Source organism: Opisthocomus hoazin, chromosome 3, assembly GCF_030867145.1.
Source record: "Opisthocomus hoazin isolate bOpiHoa1 chromosome 3, bOpiHoa1.hap1, whole genome shotgun sequence".
Taxonomy (NCBI): Eukaryota; Metazoa; Chordata; class Aves; order Opisthocomiformes; family Opisthocomidae; genus Opisthocomus; species Opisthocomus hoazin.
Genome location: NC_134416.1, coordinates 33,944,216 through 33,958,855, shown reverse-complemented (window position 1 = coordinate 33,958,855; position 14,640 = coordinate 33,944,216). Strand labels below are relative to the sequence as shown.

At 38.5% G+C, this 14,640-nt stretch overlaps 1 protein-coding gene across 2 annotated transcripts; it reads right to left on the bottom strand.

Moving 5' to 3' along the window:
- Positions 1 to 3,033: 3,033 nt before the first annotated feature.
- On the bottom strand, positions 3,034 to 14,359 carry IMPA1 (inositol monophosphatase 1). Of its 2 annotated transcripts, none has more exons than XM_075415939.1 (9): positions 14,295 to 14,359; positions 12,632 to 12,713; positions 11,324 to 11,457; positions 9,322 to 9,426; positions 7,968 to 8,013; positions 7,726 to 7,834; positions 6,896 to 7,004; positions 5,294 to 5,445; positions 3,034 to 4,877 (listed from the first exon to the last, which is right to left on the bottom strand). In XM_075415939.1, exons 2-9 carry the CDS (start codon positions 12,692 to 12,694, stop codon positions 4,759 to 4,761), a joined length of 837 nt encoding a protein of 278 aa, XP_075272054.1. In that variant the 5' UTR covers positions 12,695 to 12,713; positions 14,295 to 14,359; the 3' UTR covers positions 3,034 to 4,758. The 2 variants fall into 2 exon arrangements, with proteins under 2 accessions (XP_075272054.1, XP_075272053.1); XM_075415938.1 differs by having other exon boundaries at positions 14,259 to 14,355.
- Between the last annotated feature and the right edge of the window lie 281 nt (positions 14,360 to 14,640).

Below are 14,640 nucleotides of genomic sequence, written 5' to 3'. Positions count from 1 at the left end.
TGCCATCTAGTGCTTGTCAGGCATGGTGAGGTGCTGGGCTTATTTCGAGTCTGCGCGAATCTTCTCCAAGACTGAACTCCGCCTGTGTACACAGGCAGGATAAATAGCACAGAACCACCTCTCTAAGGGGCAGCAGAGGAGGGAGATTTAACCCAGCAAGCTGAGGAAGAGCTCCTAAGAAATCAGTTCTCAAGTATCAAGTATTTTGAGTAGCATCACTTCCTCCGAGTTAACTGCTTGACGTGGTTGTAAGCGTGGTTTCTACTGAGCCAAGGACAGACATAACGAAGAACAAACCTTGATCTTCCACTGCATAAAAGGGTGTCAGGCTTCTGTTCTTCCCTACTGCTGTGTAGTTGCTGTTGTATTTTGAAATTCTTTTCCTTTCACTTAAATGGCTGTACAGAAGGCCTGATTACAGCAACATTGGTGTAGCGAGAATCATGTCAGTGTAACACTCATCACTGGAACTGTGCAAGCCAAGCGTACGTATGGCACACAGCGTATAAACTCCAGCTAATGCAGCTGTCATTGGCATAGACTGTAAGCTTCCGGGACAGGATGCACATATGTCATTATTTTTAGCATTTTACTACCTTCGATTGTGCTACAAGATTATTTCTGCTGGATTTATTCTGATTAGATCAGGGAGATCTAATCCACCCTCCTCAAACAGGCAAGAGTTTGTAGCTCCTTAATACAGTGGGACAACGTGCTCTCAGCTGAGTGCACTCCTCCGGCTGGTTTGTTCCAGATGGTGCACGTGGCTTTGAAGTGTGGCAGGTTGTGTTTGCCCTGCTGTTGTAGGAGGCAGACAGCGGACAGTGGGCACAAGAGACGTTTCAGAAGCTCCTGCTGATCTCGGGGAAGCCGTGGACCTTTGTGTGAATATTGTACAAACTGACGAGTGAGGTGACAGACTACATCCACTGGCACTTTTGGTGCAGGACAAGCAGTAATCCAGAGATCGAATGGATTATGTTGTCCAGGAGGCCTGGCTGACTCCGGCTCTGGCAGAGACTCTTGAGGTGTCACATCACTGACAACGTCCTTCTGATGCCTGGAGTTTGTGCAAACAAACGAAGCCATGCCAACTGCTGTGGATTCAAAAACAATGTGCCATTGGAAAGTTGCCTGTCAGCACTTTCGCTGCAGGATCAGACTCGTGAAGCAGTTACTTCACTCACAGGTAACGAATAGAGCTGAATTAGCAGCTGGCTTTGAGAGGATGGGAAGCAGCTCAGGAAAAGAAAGAGATCTCCCTTACTGGAATTGCTTCATACCGAGGTCACAGGTTAATGTCTTGTATCTAGTCAGAACCTCTAGTTCACACCCTGGCATCACACCATGCAGAATTAAAACACAGCTTTGAGTCACAGGTATTACGAGGAACAGTCTGTATTCCAAGGGGGGCGGGGGAAGGGATTTTCTGCGAGGCTGCTTAACAGGGCTGCACACAGGCCTGAAACCTTCTACGACTTTGTCTTCAGCAGTTTTTCATGCTGGCAAAAGCTCTGACGGATGGAATCTACTGGAACACCTGCTTTGAAGACGGAGCAAATCTTTGCAGTTTGTCACAGAAAACAATCACAAACTATCAGCAAAGCAATAAATAGAGAGGGCTAGCAAAAAGCAGTGATAGCCAGGACAGTAGGCTAAGGCTACCTCCCCTTTTTCATACGTATCAGTGCTAGAAATCAGTATTACCTGTTTTGTAGTACTGATTGTTTTAGTCTCAGCTGAAGACCTTTGTTAAGAACAGCAATAGGCTCTCTAGCAACTATAGTGATGATGTTGACCATTCAATCAAATTCTCAAAGTAAAGGTTAAGGGACTGGTTAAATTTGCCCATACATTCCTTTAATCTCCAGTAGTGTTTCTTGGAATTTTTCACTCGCTCCAGTTGCTGAATCTGTCTGCCTGTCTCCTCCTTCCTGCACTTGTAAGTTTTGAGTGTTCTTCGCTCAAAATTCAATTTCAGAGTTGAAATTCAAACCATAGTAGAATTTGCCAGCTGAAGGCATGAGTTGTTCACTGAAAAGCTATGTAAGAAAGCTTCCTGTATACTGGACTGTTGATGTATTCGAGGAGGAATACTCCTGATTTTAATTTGACAGTCTACCTGTTCAATCTGTGGTAAATGGGTTTCCTTTCTGATAGTCTCATTGCCCAGAAAAAGCTATCTTATAAATATATACCTTTACCTTAAATTATAAAAAAAAAAAACCCCTAAGATGATGATCTCTGTCATTCCATCTTTCAAAGCAACAAAACCAGGTATTTTATCATTCTGAACATTCAGGGACTACCTCTCGTATATTATCTCTCAAAAGCATTTTGATTACACAGCAATCATGACTTCTCCGTTTTGTACGAAAAAAAACTTACTACAAAAATTTACCAAAATTGCAGGCTAGCACAGAACCAAAAAGAAAATGCCTTTAAACCTAATAATTACATTTCGGTTTCCTTTTGCATATTAGATGAAGAATTATCTGAGAAGATAACGCTTAGCAGAGTAGCAAGTAGCAGGGGCTTCTGATCTCCCTGAAAGGGAGACTAACACTAAAAAAAAAAAGCAGTCAGTTGATAAAAGCTGCCATTTACAGTCAAAAAACAATTAGGTTGGTCTCCAACACAGAGAGGGCCAAGATGGGAAATTGATATAAATTTTTCCTCTAAGAGTAATATTAGGAAAGCCAACAGTGAGAAAGCTACATGCTTCTACCAGCTGATGGACCTCCAAAACAAATCCCAGGCAATCCATAAAGTTTGAGCTCTGAGTTTGGAGATGATCAATGCACCATGATCTTGTTGAAAAGTGTTGGAATATTCACTCTAAAAACCTACTGCAGGTGTATACATAACCCCACTTGTATAAATGCACAACAGTTTATGATCTCTCTACATCAGTGGCCAAGGAGAGAAAATCTTCAGCTCAGACAAAGTTTGATGCCCCCAGATCCAGCTTGTTGGGGCCCAGCACTGTACTCTGGTGAACGTTAAGAAAGGAAGCACATCTGAAGCCGCTGCTGCTAAAGCATATTTATTTCAAATGTGTTCTCCCATCCCAAATATTTTTTAGATGTGTCTCCATTTCACAAATAAATCATTTTAAAAAGTTATGCAGAATTTGTTATACAACAGCCACAAAAATGGTACAGTAGACATACTTCTCAAGAAATAAGGATGACCCCACATCATTTACAGCAACAAAGTTACAGTGAAATGCTCAAAAAGTTTCTATATTTGTCAATGGGAATTTAAAAAGCAACATAAATGCAAGTCTGGCTTTTTAAGAAGACCTTTAAATAGCAGGCTGATTTCATTAACATTAATCATCTGGCATTAGATATAACTTCAAATTAAATATTTCTGCAAAATCTGCAAAAATCAACTGATACTAAAGACTGAAATTTATAATACAATATTCGCTGAAACTTCAAGACAGGGAACATCACTGTCCAAAACAAAAATAGTGGGACACCAGTACAAAAAGTCAGATTTTCCAAAGCATTGCTGTGTCTTGACTGAACCACCAACGAGACAACTTTCTGCAGGAAACTTTAGACATCAGTCTGAAAACTGATCCAAGTTAATTAAATTTTTAAAGTGCACTAAATATTTGAACAGTATGCTGATACTTTTAACAATCTTAAATACAAAAATTCAAAGGACCAGTACAGTTAACAAAATTAAGAACTGGCACCAAGAACAAAATTACTAATATTTCTTAGCTTTATAAACCCTTTAGGTTTAGATACGTATCTTCTTTTGTGCCTGTACACTCTATAACAGAATGGAAACCTGATCCTGGTTGGTCACTGTTTTCACAACTTACTGAAAAGTATGTAAAAAATCTGGACTGTGCGCTTTTTTTTTTGCCAGCTGAGTAACTCTCTTGGATTTTAATGCTTCCTTAGACTTTGAAACACACTCATCCATGAAATCCAAGGAAAACGAACAAGAATTACAACTGCCAAGAGTAATACAGAGGACCTACTATCAGCCGATTCCAATGGTCAAATGCAAATCATACTTCATCTTAATTTAGAGGAAGTCCATTTGGTGATAGAAGGTGTGCTCAGAACTTATTTCTGGGAGAGGCACATACTTTGTGGCACAATAATTATTATCTTTTGCAACTGCAATGAATTTGCAAGCGTACTTGCCATGTAAAAGGCTAAAGAGATTGTGTTTATCTACCATAAGAAAGGTAGAACGATGACTGAAAAAACAATGACAGCGAAGTAATAAAGGCTTTAAATTAGAACCAAAACTACAAGCAACTAACAATGTTTGGAAATGTGTGAACTACCTCTACAGAAATTGTAACAAGGTAAGGAACAATAATGCCTTCATCTTTTGGGGTTCCGGATCAGATGTGATGATGATGATGTGCTAAGAGGGTGAATTTTGTTTGCAACCTATGGAACTAGATATTTTTATTTATCTATACATCAAAGAGTCTCTTATCGTGCCTTCTGTGTAGTATAAAACTTGAAAACATCAGTTGTATGTATTTGCTTCTTTTTATAGATCTTTAGGTAATCGTGATGTTAAATAAAACACTTAACAGTAAAAGCTTACTTAGAATGTTGGTCCAATCTCAAAACACTACTCAGCAGTCACACCAGCACTGAAAGACTACCATCTATTTACGTATCTTTTTATCAGGTTCAAGGTGTAGAACAACCACCACATGGGACTATGAGACAACATTTTACAATCATCACATTTAAGGTGTAGTTTTGGTATTCAGTTAGCTGCATCATCCCTTTTCAGAGGAATTATTTGAAGGGCTTTGGCTATTCTCTCTCCTACAGCTCGACTACTTGCTGCAATTATTCTTCGAGACATCAAATCAAACGGTCCACCTAGAAATCAAAGCAAACAAAGTAACTATCTTGTATCTGCAGAAAACTGAATGTTGCTAAGAAAATGAGCATTGCAAAAATCAAGCGTAAGGGACACTTCACTATTTAGGACCAAATTTTGCCCCTGGACACAACAGGTATCTCATACGAGCAACATTTAAAATCTCTTCAGTGTATGTTTACTGCCTTTTTTCACCCTTTCAGGTGCTCAGCCAAGGCAGTAAAGGTTGTCTTGTAGCTTAAGAAGATACAATTGACCCTCTCTTTGTCTATGAACTGGATGGGAACTCTGTTCAGTTGTGGTAAGTTTGAGAGAGGATTGAAAAAATCTCTTTGCCTTCTCATTTCAGCTGTGTTTTGCTCCCAACTGGCTGTTTAAAAGGACAAAATAGTATCACGCATGCCTGTGTATTTACCTGATGCATCTAAGAGTACTCCGCCTGCTTCAGTAATAATGATTCCAGCCCCTGCCATATCCCAGCAGTGAATCCCCATTTCATAATAGGCATCAGCTCCACCCGTTGCCACAAGGCACATGTTCACAGCTGCTGTACCAACAGCTCTAATCCTAAAGGAGACATAGTTGTTGTTTCCGTTGAGAACAGTTTGTAAGAAAGTCACAATGTCTGTGTACACTGCATGAGAACACAAAAGCATCACATGCAAAGTGAACTGAGCTAGAGGAAATGTGATGGAATGCTGCACTAAAACAAATAAAAAATTGGATATGAAGTTATGCCTGAGTAGCTTGAAGACCTCTCTGAATATAGCAAATTTCTAGAAATAACATTTATGAATTCTATTAAACAATTTTTTTTTTAGAGTGAAAACACATCTTAAACAGCTTCCATATTATGGAAGATATCCACCTGTGAAACAATAACAGATATTCTGCTTTGCTTTTTGAATGTTATAAACCAGTTACTTCTGTTTCTCTGGTGATGCTCAGTAAGCATCTCTGACTTGCAAAAAACCCTAACAGCAATAAACACAAAAAATAAATTACATAGTATAAATTTGGTCTGGATAACTTCATCAAAACCCTTGTGTTCCAAATTCCAGTTTCTTTTGGAAATGCTGATGCACTTAGAAAGTGTAACTTGTACGAACAACTGCAGTTATTTCAATTATCAGTAAAACATACATTAAATTGTAACTGATAGCAGCCAAGATACTGCAAGAAGCAACTTAAATCAACTCCAATCTCAATCTAGTCTTTACAAATAAACACAAAAGTTAAACTGACAACATACCTAAAATGTATTCCCTACTTCCAATTTTGCATATATTCTTTAATGACATCAGAAGACTTTCTGAACGTAGAAAAAAATCTACATGTTAAGTGTCAAAGCAAGAATCCTGTGAATCTCAGCATAAAACTACAACCCCTTTTAGATCAGAAACATGAGTAGGGTTGAGTGAAACCACCTTTAGATGTAAAATGGTTTGCAGAAATGTAGGCTTTGGCTTATCTGGAGGAGAGGAAGCAGGGAATGTAATCAAAATAAGGGCAGTTTATGGACAATTTCAACTACTTTGACATATTCAAAAAAATTGTAAGGTGTTGAAAGAGAAAAGGGAGATCTACATTTGTCTTCTGATATATATAAAAAAACCCTACAACGATTTTCGTTACTACATGGAAAGAAAACTAAGAAACGTAATATGGCTTCTGTTTATCCAGTTTTGCTCCTTGTGTGTTTTGGGGAGGGGGGGGAAGCACAAAATTGTTTTGTTGTTTTTTTTAAATAGTAAACATCATGCTTTTTAGTCCTACAAAACCAACCATGCTTTGCTTCTCAATACTGATGTTAGGGCTCTCTTATATACGTCCCAGATTGAAAAAGCTAAAGACACTTAGAGTTTCTCTGCAGAAGCTACTAGACAAAAACATTTAAAGCATATTTCACATTTAAGGTGTCAAATGTAATGCAACCAATCCTTCCTAAAAATTATCGTATTAACATATTTACAATATTAACAGTACCATTAAATATAAAAAATAGGCAGTATCTTACCCATGAATTGGAATACTAAGTAGTCTTTCCATGTTAGAAAGAATTATTTTTATAGTCTCTGGATCACGATTTGATCCCAGTTCTGTTACTAAAAGAGATTTTGTAATGTCTGGAAAAGAAACAAAACCTCACTTTTACAACAGTACAACTTGTATAATAACACTAATTAGCAGAGTTTACTCCATTGCTTTCTTATAAGACTGAACAGAAGTAAGGTATTTTAATATATTACATATATTGAATGTATAAAAATCTGTTCTTACATGGAAAATGGTAGAAAAAAAATACAACAAATAAAGCATGATCTGTTTAAATTGTGCATATACATTAATCGATGGCATTAGTAAATAAAATTCTACTGCTATAAAATTTAGAACAGCCCTCAGATCTTTAAAGGTCCCACTTCAAGTGCGGATATTACTTTACGTAGGGTAGTAAGTATACAAGAGCAATACTGATTTAAACCACTAGTTCACACCTGAAGAAGTTGAATTGTTTGGTAGATTTGTTACAGACTCTGAAGAACAATCACAGAGAGATTGCAGACATACAGGGAATGAAAAACAAACAAACAAAGAAACCGCAGCACAGACATACAGGGAATAAAATCTTCAATTGCCGAGTCTGCTTTTGCAAAGATCACAAGCATGTTATACTCATCAAAGAGAACATAAAAGCTATTTCTCAAAACTGAAAAACCTGTGGCCAAACTGTCTTTGCAAATGAAACTATGACCTAAGAAACAGGAATATATCCAGATGTAAAACTGTTAATGCCTCATTTGCAAAATCAAAGTCGTTACTAGAAATAAGCTACTCAGTTCAGCTTACCTTCTTGGCCTGATACTTGAAGTTTTTGACCATTGCAAAATGCACCTTTTCCTTTTCTGGCAGTATACATCTTGTCTTCTATACAACTATACACAATTCCAAACTCTATCTGCAAGAAAAAGTAAAGACATCTTTTTTCCCTTTCTTCCTATTTGCTGTGAAAATACAGATTGTACTTATAACTAGAAACAAAGAATTAATTTGGTTTGTCTTGATTAGATATTAAGTAATAAAAAGTATACCTTTTTGTTTACAACAAAGCCAATTGAAACTGCCACAAATGGAAACCTACAAAACAAAACATTTCACTAATTTATAGTGAGATACTATGCTTCTTTCATTACCATGCTTACTCTTAATAAAAACAAAATTCAGTTAAATGTAATGCATATTTCAAAAAGAAACTTGGACTACATAGGAAATATCAGTTTTCTGAAACTTGCACAATTTACTATGAAAACAGACCCAACAACACTGATTACCATTTAAAATATAAGCTTTTCCAACCACTGAAACTAAGCCTGTTACAGCTATTACTAGCTTAGGGACTGTCATTTTACAGCCAAAGAATACAAACAAGCCTCTATGCTAACCTTTCTCAAAAGGAACAACCTGGCCAGAACTGTCTCATGAAAGAAGTCACCTCTCCTTCCACCTCCGCCTTCTCCACCAAAGCAACGAGAAAGACAGACATTGAAGTGAGAAGAAAGAATGCAGGGGGAAGAGTGAAGGCGGTGGGAGTATGTAGGACATGACAGGCTGCATCTCAGTCTTACTAAGTTTTTAATGATCAACCAATTAATTTATTTTCATTGTTTGGTTTTTTTTAGTCTTCAAAATCTGCAGTTCCAAAACATTTGCTTTAATTACTATCTGCAAAAAATGCAGACTATTAAGCCTGTAAATTCAACAGAATGGGTTCTTTTCTTATAGCTTTTTGAACATGTTATTTAGTAGGATTCAGCAGCTGTTTAAAGCCATGGCACACATAGCAGCAGTCACTTCAAAATCGGAATCAAGTACGCTCAGAAAAGCTCATCAGCACCAAAATCCATCATGTTCCAAAGACAGAAGGAATAGGCAGTCAGCATGACAGTGAAAGCACCCTCCCTACCCTGGTGTAAAATACCACTAGACAACCACTGGTGATATTCTTCTTTCTTTCATGGTAGCAACTCCTACATCTCAGTGAACTTGAAACTTCTTAGAAATCAGCACCTGCAGCTGTTACTGGTTCTCACCAAAGCCTCTCTGAAAGAAGCTGCAACTCCTAAATTCAAGTCCTGCGTTACAATCTGTCCATCTGCCTTTGGCATCCATGCCAAAGGCTGCTGACCCCTGCTTTATAGTATGGGCCTCTCATGGAACAACTGGTGTTGGTTATAGAGTGACACTACTGTAATACAGAAATACTAAAATGATTACAAAAACTGCTCAACGGCTCTCAATAAATGCCAATAGCAATTTGTAACTATTAACAAGTTCATAGTATCACTTTAAAAGCAATTTATAAGTGAAAAAACCTTACTTTTGCAACTGGAGAAAGAAAAAAGGTAAACAGATGACGCTGCTAACATAAAAAAATAAAAAGTGGACCTGTGTACGAAATTGGTAGTTCCGTCAATAGGGTCTATAATCCATGTGGGGTTATCTGTCAAAACGCTGCCCTCTCCAGCTGCAACAGATTCTTCTCCAATGAAGCTAGAGTTGCAAAAACAAGATACAAAGAAATTGTTTAAAAGGTTTGAATTACAACACTGTCCTTGAAATTAAAATTCTTAGAAGTGAAATGTAGGCTTTTGCACCATCAGTGATCATATCGAAAAAGTTGAGAAATACAGTTTATCTGGAAAGCACCAACGACATCTGACCAAGCTTACACCAATATTTATCATGTCACAGATAATCACAATATGTGGGGAAGAGATCTTAATGTAATTAACTTTACATTTTAATATTGAAGTTTTCATCATTTTTTTCCAGTAACATCATCATCAAATTTTAGTCAGAATAATTGTAGCTATTTACACCTTTCAGTTTATTTGTACTATAAACCACTACTTTTTAGCTTATGTTTTAACTGAAGAAAGCCTTTGTGGTCATACGCATCTGGTTAGACCACTGCAGTAACTGTCAAATTCATAGTCTAATTTCAACCCAAACAAGACATGAAGCTGTTAGTCTCAAAACTGTTCAGTTTTACAAGTATTACAAAAACTGAAGAAGGCGGCAGAGTGCATGCTCAACCCTAACACTAAACCCGAGGTATATACAAGGCACAGTGCTACAGGAACCCAAATTTCACCATTTTTGCTGCTCATGAAAGTATTTGTTTTGAACTGCAAAATTATTGGGATAAGTGGGTCGAATTCTCTTCTATGCCTTTCGTATGTTGTTAGATTTATCACATATTACTGATCCTATGAAAAGCATGCATCAAACACATGCCTTCCTCCACTATCATGTAAAATGAGGAGAACTGCTGAGTAAACAAATAAGCTCCTTTAATATTAATTAGGATTAACTATGGAAGTGAAGATGATTGCTCAGAAAGAAACAGCATGTTTCCAAAAAGCAGTGGATCTTCACCAAGAGAAGAGGGAGACTGAATAGTTATCTAGGTGGATGAGTAATTTATTACAAAGAGAAATCCAACACCAGTACGTCAAATATGGTATCGATTATCTAATATAAAAAGAAGCTACAATATTCTAAAATGTTTATCAATGCCACAGAAACTGTTATTTCAAGGTCATTCCATAAATCTGTATGCTTACACTAATTTGGTTAGATTACTGACATTTTGCATCACCTCAGTTGTTCCAATTCTATGCATATTTATTACATTTCACATAAACGGCTACAATAAGAAAATCTCCAAGAAAATGCAAGAAAAAATAGTAAACCCACTTTAAGGAAACTGTATTAAACCTGAGGCACTATGTCAAAACGGGAAAGAAAGTCCTATGTAAGTAAAAGTAAGTGAAATACATACAATTCACCCTTCAAGCATAAATTTATTTTGGTGGGCAGGAGGAGCAGGGGGAGTAAAAAAAAAAAAAATGGAGGAGCAATAAAAAAATCAGTGTTTTCTATGACAGACTTTCAGTTGTGCAGAATCAGAATATTCTGTCTTCTTTTAAGGATGTTTGATGTTCTTAAAGTGTAGGAGATTTGCCAAAGGCACACTCATGGGACTCATCCAGCACAGACAGTGAAGGCATGCTAGTTTCAACAGCTACCAGCAGACAAGAAATTTGGGTTCTGGGTATCTTGGGGCCACCTTTGATTCTCCAGCACAAGTAACCAAGAAGTTACTTACAGCTGGCTCTACTGGAAGTGACTTTCAGCATAAGTCTTGAGCTCATGTCAGCAGACCCTGGGGACACCTTGTTTTGTTACTACAGCCCTGGGCAAAACTTCCAACGCACTACTACTCTAAAATACTTAATATATTGAGGCGAAAAGAGAATTCTGTAACTTTCCAGCATGCCAATCGTAAAGAAATTATACCTAGAAAAACCATAGACTTTCCATTTTCTTCTTCAAGTCACCTCTCCCCTTCTTCTGCCAAAAGTGTATCGATAAAAAGCCATACCTGTGAGAAGGATACTTTTCTTTTATCAAAGAAATAATGAAGTTTTCTACTTTTTGATCAGTTTCTGTCACTAGATCTACTGGTGAACTTTTAGTCATAATAGATATTTCTTCTTTGAGTGCTCCACGGATTATCTGTTAACAAAAGAAAAAAAAAAAATCTTTCTCCAGTAACAGTATGGAAAATATTAGTTTTCCCAAAAATCTGATCATCATTTTTAGCGTAATTTTCTGTACTGCACATACAAAACAAACACAAGCAGTGACAAAACGTGGATTTAATTGCAGGAGCTGAGGCTTACCCCTGCATCTATCTCCAGTCCCTACCCCACACAAAATTTTACACGACCTTAAATCTAAGGACTACATGAAGATCCACTGGTACATGAAATTGAGCTCTATTTTGTTATGACAAATTTTAGATTTATAAATTTAAGTAACAGAGGTGAAGGAAACACTTAAGACTGAGCTTAAGTCAGCTACTTTTAGCCAGACTCTGCATTTATGATCTTAAAACTGTTAGTATCAGCTTAAGCAAGAATCCATGCCTCACAGCCCACAAAATTATTTTACTATAACTTAGAAAGATTTTCTGAGGGAAGACTCTAATGAGGTCATTGCAGGGGCAATGATCTGCAGATTCTGCAGCTCCAGGGAACAGAATTAGTACATGTGCCATCTTGTCAAGCTGCCATAGCATTCAAATGTACCAGGCAGAACTACCAAGAACTGAACATTTGGTAATCACTCTTATGCTGAGGCTCTGCCAAGACGTGCAAACTACTTGTTCTGAGCCATCTTAGATCACAAATGGGCAAATTACCACCACTGCAAGGGATGATGCTTATTTATAGAAGTAAAGGAGCCTTTATGAAGAGAACACGATGAGGTACCTTGTGGCAACAATAAGCCACTGTATAAAGTTGACTGAAGTGTTTGCAAGACACACTGTCAACAGCTTTCAGATGGTAAAATAATAAGGTGCAGTTTAAGGGGAAAACCAGAGATGCTCTTTATTTACCACAGTTCAATTTTTTTTTTTTTAATAAAATTTAAGGAGCAAAAGATACTCCTTAGTCTTTAATCAGACTCTGGTCTGAAGAAAAGTGCAAAGTTGTTTTCTTCAATTAACTAAGCTGTGAACATGAAAGACACTTCAGTCTTAAACTTGAACACTGACCGATTCTACTAATTTATGCTTTTGATAAAATATTGCTCAGAATAACATCCAACATCAAACTCCTTCAAAAGCTATATACATGCTAGACTCAATAAACAATGTTATTATTTACAGATAGTTTATACTTACCTCCCCAGCTTTCCTTGCTAAAGCAACTGCATAATCCATACACTCTTGCCAAGGATCTGCCATCTTTTCTTAGATATACAGCCTACCAAAAAGACAGATTAACACAAAAATGATTATGGCTATTTTTTTCACAAATTCTAATTTTCTACGCCCCCCTGTTCTGCACTGCACTGTTTTCCCCTTGCTGGAAGCTTGTCCTATCCTTTACTCTGGGGAAAAAAAACAAACAAAACCAAACAAAACGTATTAAAAGCTTAGCCTAAGTTACCAGGCATAATATAAAAACATTAACAAGTACAGAACCTCAGACCTGAAAGATACATGTGTATACAAGATTCCACATTTAGACACTGACCTCAATGTACATAAAAGCTCTGAAAAGCAACAGTGTGGTTACACACAAGGACATTCTCAAATACAGTGTACAGCTCAGGGCCTTTTTGCTTAAAAATACTAGAATCTTCACTGTAAATTATTGCTGCTGACATACAGCTTAGCCTATTTATAAGCATGGTTTAAATTACTTTGAGTATTTTAAAGTAGAAGATTAGAATCTTAAAGCCCAAATCTAACCTTTCTGTATTTTAGTCCTCCATGCCTTGTTCTAGGGGTTTACTCAAAACACAAACATAAAATGGTTTTGATTTTACATTATAAAGTTACAAAATCCCACAGTCATTTAAAAGTATGTTCTATACCTCCAACAGACCACAAATTCATTCAATGACGTAATGGTATTCTGAATTTTGGAAGTCTGTTTCATTTTTGAGCCCTAGCCCTCTCAGAAGCCTTCTGGGTACTTCCTGCTTAAAGTGATTCAGTCTTTAAGTGGTGACCTGGGTAACAGTTTTGCAACACTTGCACATTCACAAAAATTAGATAAATGATCATTAAAAAAACCAGCACTGAAACAGAATAAAAAAATGTGCGCAATTAACATGATCCACAAGTCCCAAGCCCAATCATCCTGATCTAATGGTCCTCGCCTCTTTCCATCTTGGTCCTAAACAGGTAGGCATAGCTAGAAAAGCTAAGTAAAATGCAAAGGGTATGATGCTTCAGTTATGCTGATAACGTTCTTTACTTATCATAGCCTTTACAGTATAGGTTCTGTTATATAAACAGAGAAATAATTTGTCAGGACACAGAACTGGGTACAACACCACTAGATAAAGTTACTCTGTTACCCATAAAAGACTGGTAGTACCAGGGGAACCTTGAGTACACTGATACCCAGCACGACGGCACAACTTCATGTAGCAGAGGGAAAAAAACCCACAATCACTGACATTTAAAACCTCATCAAAACAGTAACCCCAGAACAGGTATTCTAGTTAAATAGCAGCACCTACATTGATTGGAAGAAGTGTCTCCCCCCCCCCCCCCCCCCAGCTTAGTTTTGTCCTCTCCGAATGCCCCGTGACGAGTTTGTCCCACAAACTCAGGGCGTGCGTTCAGAGCAGAGGTTTGGCTGCCGGGCTGGAAGGGTTGAAGGGCGGCCCGGCCCGGGTGACAGCACCTCCCGCCCCGCCGGGCGGCTGCGTAGCCCCGTCACGGGCACAGCCCTGCCCGAGCCGTGACAGAACCGCACAGCCCCCGGGGCAGCGGCGCATCCCCCTCACGGTACCCGAAATGGCGGCTGAGGCAGAAGGAACCGGCTCACCGCTCCCGCGCTCCGCTGCCGCCGCTGCCCTCCCCGCTCGCCGAGGCGCGCAGCCGCGCCAGTGCGCAGGCGCCAGGGGCGACGCCGTTAGCCCCGCCCCTTCCTCGCGGTGCGCAGGGGCTGCGGCCGCACCTGGGCGGTGGGGCCTGCGCGGCCGTCGTTTGGCGGCTACGGCGGGGCTGTGGAAATTACAGGTAAGATGTTGAAATTAGCCTTTAATGTCGGCTTCTTTTTAATAATTGGTCGTGGCAGGATGAAGATGCCGTAAAAGCCTTCCCATGGAGCACGCGGTGGGCGTTCACCGGGGCCTTCAGCTGCTGAGGGCGTCGCGGTTGGAAATGCGACA

Coding starts and splice junctions, on each gene's coding strand:
- IMPA1 (XM_075415939.1), bottom strand. CDS start 12,694: ATGGCAGATCCTTGGCAAGAGTGTATGGATTATGCAGTTGCTTTAGCA. Junction 7,005..7,725: donor TCAAGTATCAGGCCAAGAAG/GTAAGCTGAACT, acceptor TTTCTTTTCCAG/ACATTACAAAATCTCTTTTA. Junction 4,878..5,293: donor AGTACTCTTAGATGCATCAG/GTAAATACACAG, acceptor TTTGATTTCTAG/GTGGACCGTTTGATTTGATG.